This window comes from Palaemon carinicauda, chromosome 40 (assembly GCF_036898095.1).
Source record: "Palaemon carinicauda isolate YSFRI2023 chromosome 40, ASM3689809v2, whole genome shotgun sequence".
Taxonomy (NCBI): domain Eukaryota; kingdom Metazoa; phylum Arthropoda; class Malacostraca; order Decapoda; family Palaemonidae; genus Palaemon; species Palaemon carinicauda.
This window is the reverse complement of record NC_090764.1, coordinates 9,400,868-9,415,245: the sequence shown is the minus strand read 5'-3', so window position 1 is coordinate 9,415,245 and position 14,378 is coordinate 9,400,868. Positions and strand designations below refer to the sequence as shown.

At 36.3% G+C, this 14,378-nt stretch overlaps 1 protein-coding gene across 3 annotated transcripts in view; it reads right to left on the bottom strand.

Moving 5' to 3' along the window:
- Nucleotides 1–14,378, bottom strand: part of LOC137631527 (major facilitator superfamily domain-containing protein 4A-like) — a 98,567-nt gene that overhangs the window by 48,770 nt on the left and 35,419 nt on the right. The window contains exons 3-4 of one of the 3 annotated variants that reach the window (XM_068363282.1): nt 3,883–3,945; nt 1,455–1,577 (exon numbers count right to left, since the gene is read on the bottom strand). In XM_068363282.1, coding sequence (XP_068219383.1) covers nt 1,455–1,577; nt 3,883–3,945 — 186 coding nt within the window. Of the gene's footprint in view, nt 1–1,454; nt 1,578–3,882; nt 3,946–7,131; nt 7,287–14,378 lie in introns of those variants that run through there. The other 2 variants (XM_068363284.1, XM_068363283.1) reach the window with 2 other exon arrangements.

The following is a 14,378-nucleotide window of genomic DNA, read 5'->3' as shown; positions in this document are numbered from 1 at the left end:
GGGAAATTTAGAAGTCTGAGGGGATTTCAAGGATTTATAATGTCATGATTCACAGCAGATTTTGCTTTCGAAAAGTGTAAGCTTTTGTTTGGGTGGGAGTTGGACTTCTGTCAAATTTATTGTCTTAGGGGATTTTACATTTCAATAGAAAACACCTTCCAATTTTATTTTATATTGCAAAGAGATTGTCTTATTCCTGCTGCAAAAATACACCGGTCGAACTACGATCGTTTTTATAGTTAACATATATTATCTAGGACCCAACTATAGAATACAAGAGAAATGTATAAAGTAAACATAGGAACCGGGATAAAATGGCCAAAGATACACCCACTTTATTTTTATCACCTTTGCTCGCCTTTATTTTTAAAGCTAACGTACTCTTAACAGCTCCAGTTAAAACTAATGGTTTATGGTAGGCTATTGTTATATATTTTTCATAGGGGTGAAACATTTCCAGAGTAAAATGGCAACAAAATATTTTGCCCAGTTATCATTATTGAGTTACAAATGAATTAGTAAACATGAGTTAACATTCACTTACATTTTTAACACCTGAATTTTTTAATAATTATTCGAATGCCTTATAATTTTAAGAAACAAATTAATAATTGTGAACAGAACAAATGACAATACAAGACTTAATGAGGTGTATCTAACTGAATATTTAAAAAAAGCAGCTAAAACCTTTGGATACTACAGTGTTTCTGGAGATGCCATCGCTATTAACTCCATTTATTATTTTTATTATTACTAGCTAAGATACAACCCTAGTTGGAAAAGCAAAAGGCTATACGCCCAAGGGCTCCAACAGGGAAAAATAGCCCAGTGAGGAAAAGAAATGCGGAAATAAATAAACGATATAAGTAAGGAAAAATTGAAATGAAATATTTTAAAAACATTACAACATTAAAACAGATATTTGATATATAAACTATAAAAGGACTTATGTGAGCCTGTTCACCATAAAAACATTTGCTGCGAGTTTGAACGTTTGAAGTTCTACTGATTCAACTACCCGATTAGGAAGATCATTCCACAACTTGGTCACAGCTGGAATAAATCTTCTAGAGTACTATGCAGTATTAAGCCTAATGATGGAGATGTCCTTAATGCTGCTAGGTTCTAGTGAATTTCCATTATATATTTCGTCTAAGAAGCAAAAACTCTTGACATTATGCTACGAAAGGATGGAGTGATTTCGATTTTGCTCTAAATATCTGATTTCGAAAAATGAACGAATTTCTTACATAACCAAAACTAAAGAGTAAAACATTGTCAATGTATTACAAAGTCGTGTCTAGAAGCTGGACCTATCCTGTCGATAACATTTATGGCAAAATGTGAAAACAGGGCAGAACTTGGGTTGCATTAACCTGATCGTCCTAACTCAGAAACCAAATTATCCATTTATCTATATTTGTAATATTAAAAAAACATGTTTATTTACTTACAAAGCTCCAAAAGCGTAGGTCCAAGGAAGGCCACACACATCCCAAACGACCAGAAGACAGCGCAGTAGGTGATGGTCTGCAGTCGGTTCCGCCAGAACAGTTCTCGGAACTTGGCTTTTCCACCTGTTGGAGTGACACAGATGAGAGGGAATAAAAGTGGAATGGAGGTCGTAAATAAAAGAAAGGTTGTTTGGAAGGGAGAAGGAGAGAAACTCACTTTCCCTTTTTTTATATCACTGGAAAAAAAAGTGTGAAAAACACTGGAAAAATGGGAATAAACACTGGTTGCGTTTAAGGCACAGTTGAACACTTTTTGTATAAGAATAAAGTTTATATAGAGCAAAAACACATACGCAGGAAAAGAAATGGTTGCATCAACTTCCCTAAAAGACTTAAGTAAATATAGATTAGCTTTAACTTTCATCTATTTAGAATTTACAATAACTGAGAATTTTAGCATAATGATTAACTTCATTTTGCATTGAGCGACATCTTTCCAAATTGCAAGTATGAATTACTTCACAATACTCAGGCAAATAACGAGCGCAAATAATCTTTAAATTTTTAATAATAGCCATTTTCGTATCAGCTTCGGAAAAATTAACTACATCAAAGTGGAAAAATTAACTACATCAAAATTAGTGAAACATGCGAGTCTATTCTCATTTTTTTGTTTATCTCAACCTTTTTTGGTGTTGGCAAGCTGATTCAATTAAATAATTTGATAACAAATATTGATAATTGAAAAAAAATAAACACATATCACATTACTGAATGAAGTAAACTAATGGGTTCCTTCATACCAAAACTATAGCATAAACTGTTTTACATTTTCGATAGACTAAAAAGGTATAAATGGATTTTTTTTAATAGAACACTAGCTAAAAACAAAGAATATATAAGTATTCACAAATCTTTCAATATTGTAACTTTTACCTAGTATGCAACTGAGTGACTCATTAACCACTGAAATAGAAATGTTTTAGCTATAATTAAAACTAACGATATTACCATTAAATGTAGTTTAGATTTAATTAAACTTACGCACCAACTCGGGTCACTGAGGCCGTTCTAAAATAAACTTTATCTTAAAAAGGATTCAATTACATAATAGGGCAGATATTTGTAACAAGGAACAGAACATAAAAAAACAGTATGTTCTTTTCTCTTGTATTTCTATTGAAGAGTGAATAAAAGTATCGAAGAAGATTTTTAATGAAGTAATGGAAGCAAAGGCTGATAAAACAGATACCTTTTATCAGTAGCTTGTTTAGGCATATAAACAAGTGTATACAATGATAAAAAACACGGGAACGTTTCTAAATTCATGCAACAGGATTGTATTTATACATTTATATATGCATCTATACACGAAAATCCGTATAATACAAAATTCATAAAGGTACATTTTACGTAAGTACACCATACAAGATTTCAAAATCAGTACGTGATAAAGAAACAAGATGCAAGGAACAACAGACTCCCATGTGAACAGATGTCCTTGTCATGTCCTTGAATCAATCTTAAATAAAAAGCAAGCGAAGAAAAGCATGGACGATTTCAGCACCCGTTACCATGTGCGATAAAAAATGGGATCACTTGCAAAGATTGGCGCTGTTCAGATCCTTTCAGCGTCTTGCGATGAAGGGGAGACGCTGTGTGGTCGTTCGATCATTTGCAAAGTGGGTCTGTGCAAAGAATCGTCCTAAAATTTGTACCCAGAAGCTACGTTTGTGTGGCTGGGTCACATGACGAACGCTTTGAGCGTAAATTGAAGAGATGGACAAAGTCCAAATTCAAGAATGGATAGAAATGCGAAAAGACATTGAATCTTTATTGAAAAGATAATTTAAGCGGTACTTTATCTTCTAGCACGAATGCATTGCTTTCTATTCATATTTTATAGATTACATCTAATTTGAAAGATTGTGTATGTACAATGTTAAAAATGTTCCGTACAAAATAGGTAAAAATCCTGGAATAAATGATGCCAGGCATTTACCGTTTTAAAACGGTTATATTGACGTTAAGGGGGTGATATTACGGTCATCAACCCGTAAAAGATAATAACAAAGTAGTGTAAAAATTACGGTCGCCTGTAATTTACTGAAATGCGACTGAGAACAGTATATTTTACGAAGAATTTCCGATTAAGATTAGTTATTTTTTAAAAGTGTGTATTAAAGGGGAGTCCCAAGTAAATCCTAACTAAGGTACCTTTATTTCATTCTTAATAACTTGTAAGTCCAAAGTTATGTAAAACGTGCTAAAAGACGAAGCTGTTATAAACCCGACATAAGTCATAGAAAATGTCTTCACGATTACATCAATAAACGTTTTGTCTCCACAACACATGATCCACTCATGCGTTACTCACACGATAGTGGATTTTTTTTTTTTATAAGAACCTTAGAAAAATGGAGATTACCTTTCAAAGGTGGGTCTTCCTCGGTACCTGGGATATAGTTGTACAAAGCAACGGTGTTTTCCGCTGAGAGAGATGGGGAAGGCAGAGAAGGTTGCGTTAGGTCTCATGAAAGGGGGTGGGGAAAAGAGTGCGTTTGGTAAAGATAAATCGAATTATGCAAGGGAAAATAAGAGCAGTTGTTTCCTATCTGAATTATCATATTCAGAGATTTCCCAGTCTCCAAACGTACTAAGAGGTCTACTGCTTTTATGTCTATTATGCAAACAATTTGTAGAAACTCAGTTGCCATGCAAGAGGACCCCAAATTCAAATGCAAATAGAGTTTACAAATTTATTATCATATCCAAATTGAGAGAGAGAGAGAGAGAGAGAGAGAGAGAGAGAGAGAGAGAGAGAGAGAGAGAGAGAGAGAGAGAGAGAGAGAGAGAGAGAGAGTCAAGATAAAACTTCAAGTACATATTCATTATCAAGAACTGCATTGCAGTAAGGAATTAAGATGTTTACTAAACAACTCCGTTTGAATAGACGGGATTCGTAGCTTTATTCTTTTCACTGCACTGTGATTTTTTTTTTTATACTCGCGGTATATTCGGTTCATTCCTTTATTATAGTTAATTTTATATATTCGATATCCCCAAACGTTCTCATTCAATGGTACATTCACTTTTTGTAGGTTTAAAATAAAAACGTTTTTGAAAGGAAACTCAGATTTTCACGACAATCCAAATGTTTCATAAGCAGCACGATTGAGATGGCTTACTTGATCTAAAAGAGCATCAATTTTCCCCCGAGAAATGAACCATGTAATGCTTTGGCCATTTAGTAAATCAATATGAGAGAGAGAGAGAGAGAGAGAGAGAGAGAGAGAGAGAGAGAGAGAGAGAGAGAGAGAGAGAGAGAGAGAGAATCTTACGATTTTTTCTTCTGAGAAATAAACCATGTAACACTTTGGCCATTTAGTAAATCAATATGAGAGAGAGAGAGAGAGAGAGAGAGAGAGAGAGAGAGAGAGAGAGAGAGAGAGAGAGAGAGAGAGAGAGAGAGAGAGAGAGAGTATGTATAACGATTTTTTTTTGCCGGAGAATAAACCATGCAATTCTTTGGCCACTTAGTAAACTAGAGAGAGAGAGAGAGAGAGAGAGAGAGAGACGAGGAGAGAGAGAGAGAGAGAGAGAGAGAGAGAGAGAGAGAGAGAGAGAGAGAGAGTCTTACAATTTTTTTCCGTCGAGAATTAAACCACTGTAATGACAGAGAGAGAGAGAGAGAGAGAGAGAGAGAGAGAGAGAGAGAGAGAGAGAGAGAGATTCCCAGGCTGATGTGCTGATCGCCTTCTCAATACAATCCCGTTTTCATTCAATATGATAATATACATTTTGTGGGGAAGCTCGTCTAACTTACGTCGTCTTCATCTTTATTCAACATTCACTTCTCCAGAAGCGACCACAACATTCGACTAACAAAAGAATGTTGGATTTTAAAGAAATCGCTCTCGTAATGTTTATGTCGTCTCCTTGTTCAGGGGTTGAATGCGGGCTTAATCGACTGAGAGAGAGAGAGAGAGAGAGAGAGAGAGAGAGAGAGAGAGAGAGAGAGAGAGAGAGAGAGAGAGAGAGAGACCATTAGCAATTCTTAACGCTGTAAACTTTTTGATCACTAACTTACGTACAAGAAACGTTAGCGTGAAATATTTTGGCTTTTTTAGAATATCAATGTATATAGAATAATATCTTTTAAATACACACATACATAAGGGAACACATGCCTACAAATGCATATTTTGTATATATATATATATATATATATATATGTACTATTCTACTATAATATAATCGTTAAAGAAATGCCTACATGACACAAAAATCAATGTATGGATGTAAGCCTATACGCATCAATGCATCTGTACTTTATCACAATGAAAGTAATTAGAGGCAACTGGCAGTAAATCCCCATGAAATTCAATAATAATTTAGACCTAACAACATAATGAGTATTAAAAGTTCAACAAGTAAATGCAACAATGCAAATTTAAGTAGGCAACGAAGCTGATAAAAATCCACGTCGGGTTTTTTCCTCGGTCAGACACTTGCGTTTTACGGTCGATCGCTTGACGAAGAATCTTTTAATTAAGACCTTAACCCTCCCCCTGTAGCCTTCATTCTCCTTGCCTGGTGACAGGTAGCCTTTGAAGCTCGGGGGCTAATTTCTTTAAAATCTAATTTTCGTTTTTTTAAATGTTTTTCATTTGCTACTTAAGTGATACTTTTCATTTTAGCGTATACTTCTCCATTACTTACTGGATTCTACAATTTGCAATTCTCTGATATCAGAGTTAGTGTTTTGTTTTTTTATTTTTCTACTCATCTACGCACTAACATGCTTTTCACCTTTTCTCTCCCTTCTCCCCGGGACTTTAAATGGTACCTTTCATAAAAGTGGGCAGCAATTATCACTACATTATCAACAGGTAGTTATAAATATGTACCAAATCTCTATATTTGATAAATAATCATCTGCCATATTCTCAAACAGTTTTGATAGCAAGTATTGGATATCCTTACTCTGTGAAGAGAGTTTGAATATAAATCTATTCCCAGAGAAAAAAAAATAATAACACAATGGTTAGAAAATAATAAAAAATCATATGTAAATTTTAAGAGATTATAATACATTGATTAGCCTGGCAATACCAAATATAGACAGTAGACCTAGTGGACGCCCTATGGACCACTAGAAAAGTCACCATGGAGTCATGGACCACCAGTTAAGAATCACTGGTCTTGATCAATAAGAAAGATTCTGACAATAAGTCTAAACTGCTAGCACGGGATTTCAAACCTCGCGCTAGAAGGACAACGCCATATTTCCATACAAAACATGAGTCATGTCATGTTAGTCTAGGTCAGTGTTGCCAGATGGGTTAGTATAAAAATCCCCAAAACAACCTAAATATCCCCAAAACGGCCTAAAAAATCCCAATTTCCACATATATGTTCTCTTCTGTCTTGATAATGTAGGCTTTACTAATATAGAAATTACTTAATATACTTCATGTGATTGCAAGCAAACTATTTGCAACGATATTAAGGTTTACTCATCTTTGTTTCTTCATAAAAATTTGTACAGAATATCCCTATCAGACGCCCAAAATCCCCAAATCTAGGGATAAATTCCCGTACCTGGCAACACTGGTCTAGGTGACATAAGTAGGGTCTAATTCAAGATTTGACTTTGCACAGCTATAAATCTTACCCACTGGAGTTTCGTTAAGACTTGTATCCATCTTCGTAGTATTACATGAACACAGGTATTATTCGACACTTGTGGAAACAGCTGAAGCACGTGAATCAGATTTTCTACAATAAAAACGTCTGCAATGTTTACTGAAGTGACGTAACTAACACAAGACAACAATCGAGTCAAATCAAAATCATTTATTAAAAACTAAACCAATCGTAGTGATATTAGATAGCGTAAATGAAAAATAAATATATATTTATAGATAGAATTAGAGCATTAAAATATCATTAAATGTAAGAATAGTAATTTATATAGCCATTTGCTTCCCCATTTAAGCTCTCGTATGATTGCGAAATCTGTTTTCGATTTCAAGTTTACTTTTACTAGTGTGTGTGTGTGTTCGTGGACTTAATGATATTATTTGATCAATTTGAATTTGCGACCCATGTCGACTAAATGTAATATTAGTTTAAAAGTGGCACGGCATTTAAATTTTGACTTCTCGTTTCCTGAAATATTGCTTCAAGAAAGATTTGTTTCACGTCAGTTGAACAGTTCCTCTCTTGTAGTTTTGGACACTTGGAGCCTTCAAATATCAAGGTAAAGCATATTTATTAATTGTAGATATATTTTATGTGCTGAATAAATTTACAAGAAAAGTTGAAATTTAATATTAGATTCCAGAATTGGCGATATAAGAGAAATTTGGTTTAGATCAGTTGTTTGGTAAATTTTCACGGCCTAGGCCTAGTCCTAGTTTGTAATGGTAGGACAATTCTAGTCTCTAACTTATAATCGAGCTGAAGTCCAAATATAATTTTATGAAGTTATTATGTTATTCCTGAGGAAATTTAGGTTTATTTAGGTAATATGGTCCTTGCTTAAAGTACCACACCTAACCTGACCCACATTTTGCTTGATCCAGAAGCAAGCTGGTAAAATTATAGAACAGTGCAATAAGCGGTTTGTAGAAAATAAGCCGTTATTATTGTATTTTATTATGTTTTGAACGTTTAAAGGTTTTATTGTAGTGTATTACAGGCAATGTAACCTAGTAAAAAAAAAACTACTCTTTCTTATAGAAAAAATTACGCTCCCTTCGAAAATGACACTCGTTCCCGTCGCAAATGAATAGTTTCAGAAATATATATATATCTATATCCTACGGTAATGGGGGACCCCCAGTGGGAACTCGGGGTTTTGGGTGAGGGAAAACATACTGGGGAAACAATGTACAACCGTAAAACAAACATTTTCTTCTCTATATATTACCTACTTCGATATATAATAACCCGAGGAAAATACAAAACAGTATATTGGGATAAACTTTGGAGGCGCCGTTGCAAAGACTGTCTCATGAAAAAATACAGTAACCAGTGCTGCCAACGTCTGATGTAGATCAACTGTCAGCATTCCATGCTAGCATTATCACCCGTACGTACGTTCGTGCATACCAGTTTTCGTCCTCCTGCACAAAATCCCTGCCCCCCCTGCACAAAAGCTTTTCCCCCACCAATTACTCGTTTTATTATCCTATACCTTTTAAAATCATCTCATTTTATATTCCCATTCAATATTATTTATCATACATTCCATTTTATCTTTCTATATTGGGTTTATTTCTTTTATTTCCTTTTCACTCCCCGGTTTCACATAGGCTAAATACTTGCTCTGGACTAGTTTCCCTATCCAGTTCATTCATGTTTACCCTCCAGACTCCGTTGTTTTTCCGTTAACCAATCACGAACCGATACGTATTCAAAGTTTACTCAAGGGGGTTGTCAAGTGATATTTCCCGAACCCCTTCCTTTATTTCTTCAAGTGGTCTGTTCATACCCTTTCCACCAAATCCTTTTCCCTTGAAACCTTTGACCTAGTAAGGTGTCCGTCTTTTCAAGTGAGATTCGTATTTTGCGATGGCGGAAGTTATAGATACTTGTAACGGCTGCAGTATTCCATACCTAAAAGCATTTGCTAAATTCCATGGTGATTTTTATGATTCTTCAGCCAATGTTGATAATTTCCTGAAAGCACACAATGTAATTCCTCAGCATTTCCAGTGCCCCAAGTGCCGTTCCCTCCTATCTTACAGGAAAGACATTCACGTGGTTTATTGTAATACCGAAACCAAGATACATTAAACCAAAAAGGAACATCGTTGTGGTTATACCGTTACTTCTTATAAAGGTACATTTTTGGGAATAAGTCTTCTACCCCCATGGAAGACCAGTCATACGAGTTAAGCCGTCAGTCTCACCCTCCCGTGACCCGAAAGTTTCGACGTTTTCTTCATATAGGTAAGTCATTCCTCAATACAGTGGAACCTCTACACACGAATGTATCTACATCCGAATTTTCCAACACCCGAAGTAAAATTTGAGTAATTTTTTGACTCTACACCCGAATTTTATTTCGACACACGAAGTAAGCAATTTTCGTCGTACTGGTTGTATCCAAATTTTTCGACACGCGAAGTACAATTCGAACACGTTCCTACTCTACACCTGAATTTTTTTTCGACACCCGAAGTAAACAATACCTGTGCACATAGATGGTACTCATAGCGCCGGATGTATTTTTTATTTCCGCCGATAGAAGGCAGCATTTCTACCTCGGAGGGACCCTCAATTAGCGTGGCTTGGGACATTCCTCCATTCTCATCGGCTTCCTGTGGTTGTGCCCTGTGTGTTCTGCTATTAACTGTGTTTTAATTGTGATTTTTTACGTTCATCTTTTTACGGTATTTTACGTAAATCATGGGTCTTAAGAGGCTTAGTTTCGCAAGTGGTAGTGGTGAGAAAAGGAATAAGGAAATGCTTTCTTTAGAAGTAAAGCAAGGAATTATTAAAAAGCATGAGCGTGAGCGTGAGTGAACTTGCAAAAGAACATGACGACGAACTTACTACAGAGGAGCTCAAGGAACTCCATGCTATGTCTGAGCACATGGGTGATGACGAGGAAGGGATCGATGAGGTAGAACCTGTGTTAGGTTCGGCGCAAATAAAAGAGGTGTTAGGAAAATATCAAGACGTGGTCGACTTCATCGACAAATACCATCCCAAAAAAATTGCAAGTTTGTCGTGTAGTTGCGCAGTTTGATGCTGTTTCCCTAACTTATTTTCGAAACATTCTGAAAAGCTGTACCAATCAACTTTCTATCGATAGCTTCTTTAAAAAAGTTACGAAGCGAACTCGTGATGAAGGGGATAGAAGTGGTTCAAAGAAAACGGCAAAGAGTGAAGCGAAAGAAAGTGAAACAAAGAAAACGGCAAAGATTGAAGAGAAAAAAATTCAATCAATTTCAAGTGTAGAGTGAAAGTGATTAAAATTAATCATCAAAAAGAAAAAAAGAAAATGTAAAAAAAAATATAAAATATAAAAATAAAAGAAATAAATAAGCTAAGTTAGGTTAAAGTTCACTTAGTGTAAGTTAGAATAAGTTACGGTAGTGTACGTTTATCGTAGTCACCCTCTCTACCTCCTCGCCGCCCGTCTGTCTCCTCTCTGCGTAGCTGCGTAGCTGCGTAGCTGGACTTTCTAAGGTAAAGTGACGCTAAAAAACCTTTTCTTATTTGTTATTTCTTTATAATTATTCTTTTTTACATGTCTATTATCTAATTTAGTGTGCATTATTGTCATGTGTAATTATGTGTAGTAATTTATTACGGAGTTATCATAGGTTTTTGGGCTCAACCACAGATTAATCCTATGTCAATGTATTCTTATGGGAAAATTCGTTTCTACAACCGAACATTTTCTACACCTGAAGTTGGTGGTGGAACGGATTAAATTCGTATGTAGAGGTACCACTGTAGTCATTATATGTGTTTTGTGACCGGGGAACTCCTAGGTTAGGTTAGGTGGGTTTGTTTGGTTCTGTACCCTTTTTGTACTTTTTATATATTGTGTAAAACTTATATGGAAAAATTATTTAAAATTCGTATGGAAATATCTAACATTACTATCGCTAGTAATGTCACCGTACCGTTGGTAACTTTGAGTATCATTCGTAACATGGAGAATTTTACCGTTCTCAGTAAATACCTGAGGTTTGTGACCTATCATACTACTAGGTTAGGTTAGGTGGGTTTGTTCGGTTCTGTACCCTTTTTGTACTTTTTATATATTGTGTAAAACTTATATGGAAAAATTATTTAAAATTTGTATGGAAATATCTAGCATTGCTATCGCTAGTAATGTCACCGTACCGTTGGTAACTCTGTGTGCCATACGTCAGCGCTGGTAACACTGTCTATCATTGGTGCTGTTGCTAATGTTATCGTTCGCAGTACATTCGTAAGTGAAGTGACACCGTTGAACAAGTGCTTATATTTAAATATTTTAACACAACATATATCGGTAGTAGGTTGGTCGGGGCACCAGCCGCCCGTTGAGATACTACCACTAGAGAGGTATTGGATCCTTTGACTGCCCAGACAGTATTGCATTGGACCCCTCTCTCTAGTCACGGCTTATTTTTTCTTTGCCTACACTTACACAGAATAGTCTGGCCTATTCTTTACATATTCTCGTCTTTCCTCATACATCTGACAACAATGAGATACTTAACACTTCTTCACCCAAGGGGTTAATTACTGCATTGCAATTTGTTCAGTGTACTTTCCTCTTGGTAAGGGTAGAAGAGACTCTTTAGCTATGGTAAGCAGCTCTTCTAGGAGAAGGACACTCCAAAATTAAACCATTGTCCTCTAGTCTTGGGTAGTGCCATAGCCTCTGTACCATGGTCTTCCACTGTCTTGGGTTAGAGTTCTCTGGCTTGAGGGTACACTCGGGCACACTATTCTATCTTATTTTTTTTTTCTTCCTCTTGTTTTTTTTTAAATGGTGTGTTGGGCAGGCTTAATAGAAGGGCCATGGATGCCTGGTGGTTTATCAAGAGGTTGTCTTTTCCTTTTTCTGATTTTTTCTTCTCAAAACCATCCTTACTGTCCTCCCTTCAGTTGAAGTGGCTATCCTGGAGGGTATTTAGCCTTGCATGGTGTATCGGCTCCTCCATGTTGACCAGTTTTTCCGACTTTTTACTATAGTCTATGGATATCATCAATCACTTGTATTATTATTCTGTACAGATTGTTTTTGTTTTAATTCTTGTTAATCTAGTTTTTAAGTATGATGTCTCTTTTTTATTTCTATTAATTCTTATGCTGTCTGGAGACATTGAGCGAAATCCGGGACCAGTACGTCCTAGATTTCGTCAATGTCGTCTTCTGTATTGCAATATTCGTGGTCTTCATGCAAATATCCGAGACCTTACAGTTGCGTCCAGACAGTATGATATTCTTTTGTGCTCAGAAACTTTGGTTTCTAATATGAGGCACTCATCTGAGCTCCTTATAACTGGTTTAAAGAAGCCAATAATGCTGAAACGTGATTCCATTCCTAGGGCCAGGGGAATGGCGGTGTATATTAGAACCGAGTACCCTGCTTCTCATAAGTCCTGCTATCAATGTGGATGTTATGAGATTCAGGTAATAAAAGTTTGTGGCAGGCATAACAACTTTTATTTGTGTTCAATCTACCGGAATCCAGACATGGATGATTCTATCTTCGATTGTCTTCTTACCATTATGGCTAAGATACAAGAAGATGATAGAAAGGCTTCGTTTGTCTTTGTTGGTGATTTTAATGCTCACCATAGGGAGTGGTTGAGTTCTATCTCTCCTACCGATCGCCATGGCTTAAGAGCTTTAGACTTTGCCTCGGAATCAGGCTGTGAGCAAATCATAAATGAAGCTACTCACAGGTCTGGTAATTGCTTGGACCTTGTATACACTGACTCCCCTGGCGTTATAACTGGTAAGGTTGGTTCTCCAGTCGGGACATCTGATCATGCCTTGATTTCATTATTAGTGAAGACTGAGCAGCCTGTCCCTGATATATCATATTCTTGTAAAATTTATATGAAATCCCAAGCAGACTGGAATGGGATTTTGCATATATCATATTCTTGTAAAATTTATATGAAATCCCAAGCAGACTGGAATGGGATTTTGCATGATCTTTTGTGCTTGAATTGGTCACAATTATATAATAGTGTAGATCCTGTTGTCCCTTTGAATGAGAATCTAGTCAACATAATTGATAGGCGTATCCCTTCTCGTGTGCTAAGGTACCGAATGAAGGACAAACCGTGGTTCAATGATGATTGTAGACGTGCTTATTTGGAGAAGCAGGAGGCCTATCACCTTTGGAAGGGTAACAGATCAGATTTGACCTGGAACAACTATACTCAGCTTCGAGCTTTTGCTCAGAGAGTTTATGCCTCAACTGAAAAGGAGTACAATTTAATCATAAAAGAAACCCTCTCTGGTACAACTCAGGAACATAAATGGTGGTCTACCCTTAAATCTGCACTCTTTGGTGTAGATGCAACAGTTCCTCCTTTACTTAAACCAGATGGCTCAGTCACTCACTGTCCAAAGGAAAAGGCAACCCTTTTGGCTGATGTTTTTGACAGTAAACAGAGTAATGAAAAACTTGAACTTCCTCATTCCTGTTTTCCTGAGGCTAAACTAACTAGTTTAGCTTTTCGATCTCGTGAGATTAAAGCTCTGTTGATGGACCTTGATGCTTATGGAGGAGTAGACCCTAATGGTATTTTTCCTTTGTTTTTTATAAAGACAGCAGATTTCTTAGCTCCAAAGTTATCTGTTATTTTACGCAAGTTAGCAAGAAGAGGAGCTTTTAGCACTTGTTGGAGAATTGGTAATGTTACTCCTCTATGTAAATGTGTTTGTGGTAGCTCAAGTCCCACTGATTACCGCCCAATTTCCATAACTCCCATATTATCTAAAGTTTTTGAACGTCTTCTGGCAAAACGTCTTAATAGGTTTGCTGAAGGTAATCATCTATTCCCTAGTTTGCAATTTGGTTTTCGGAAAGGCCTTGGAGCATGTGATGCCCTTCTTACAATCTCCAATGCAGTACAGAAATCCCTTGATTGTGGTCGGGAAGTTCGTATGATTGGCCTTGATTTTAGTGCTGCCTTTGACCGTGTTAATCATGAGGCCCTTGTTTTCAAACTGAAACAGTTGGGAGTGGGTGGGTCGTTTCTTAGCATTATTATTGATTTTTTAAGTAGTAGATCTCAAAGAGTTGTTGTTGATGGGCACCATAGTGAGTATAGGAATGTGATATCCGGTGTTCCACAGGGTAGTGTTCTTGGCCCATTACTTTTCATACTATATACACATGACATGTGGTTTGGCCTAGAAAATAAGCTTGTTGCATATGCAGAT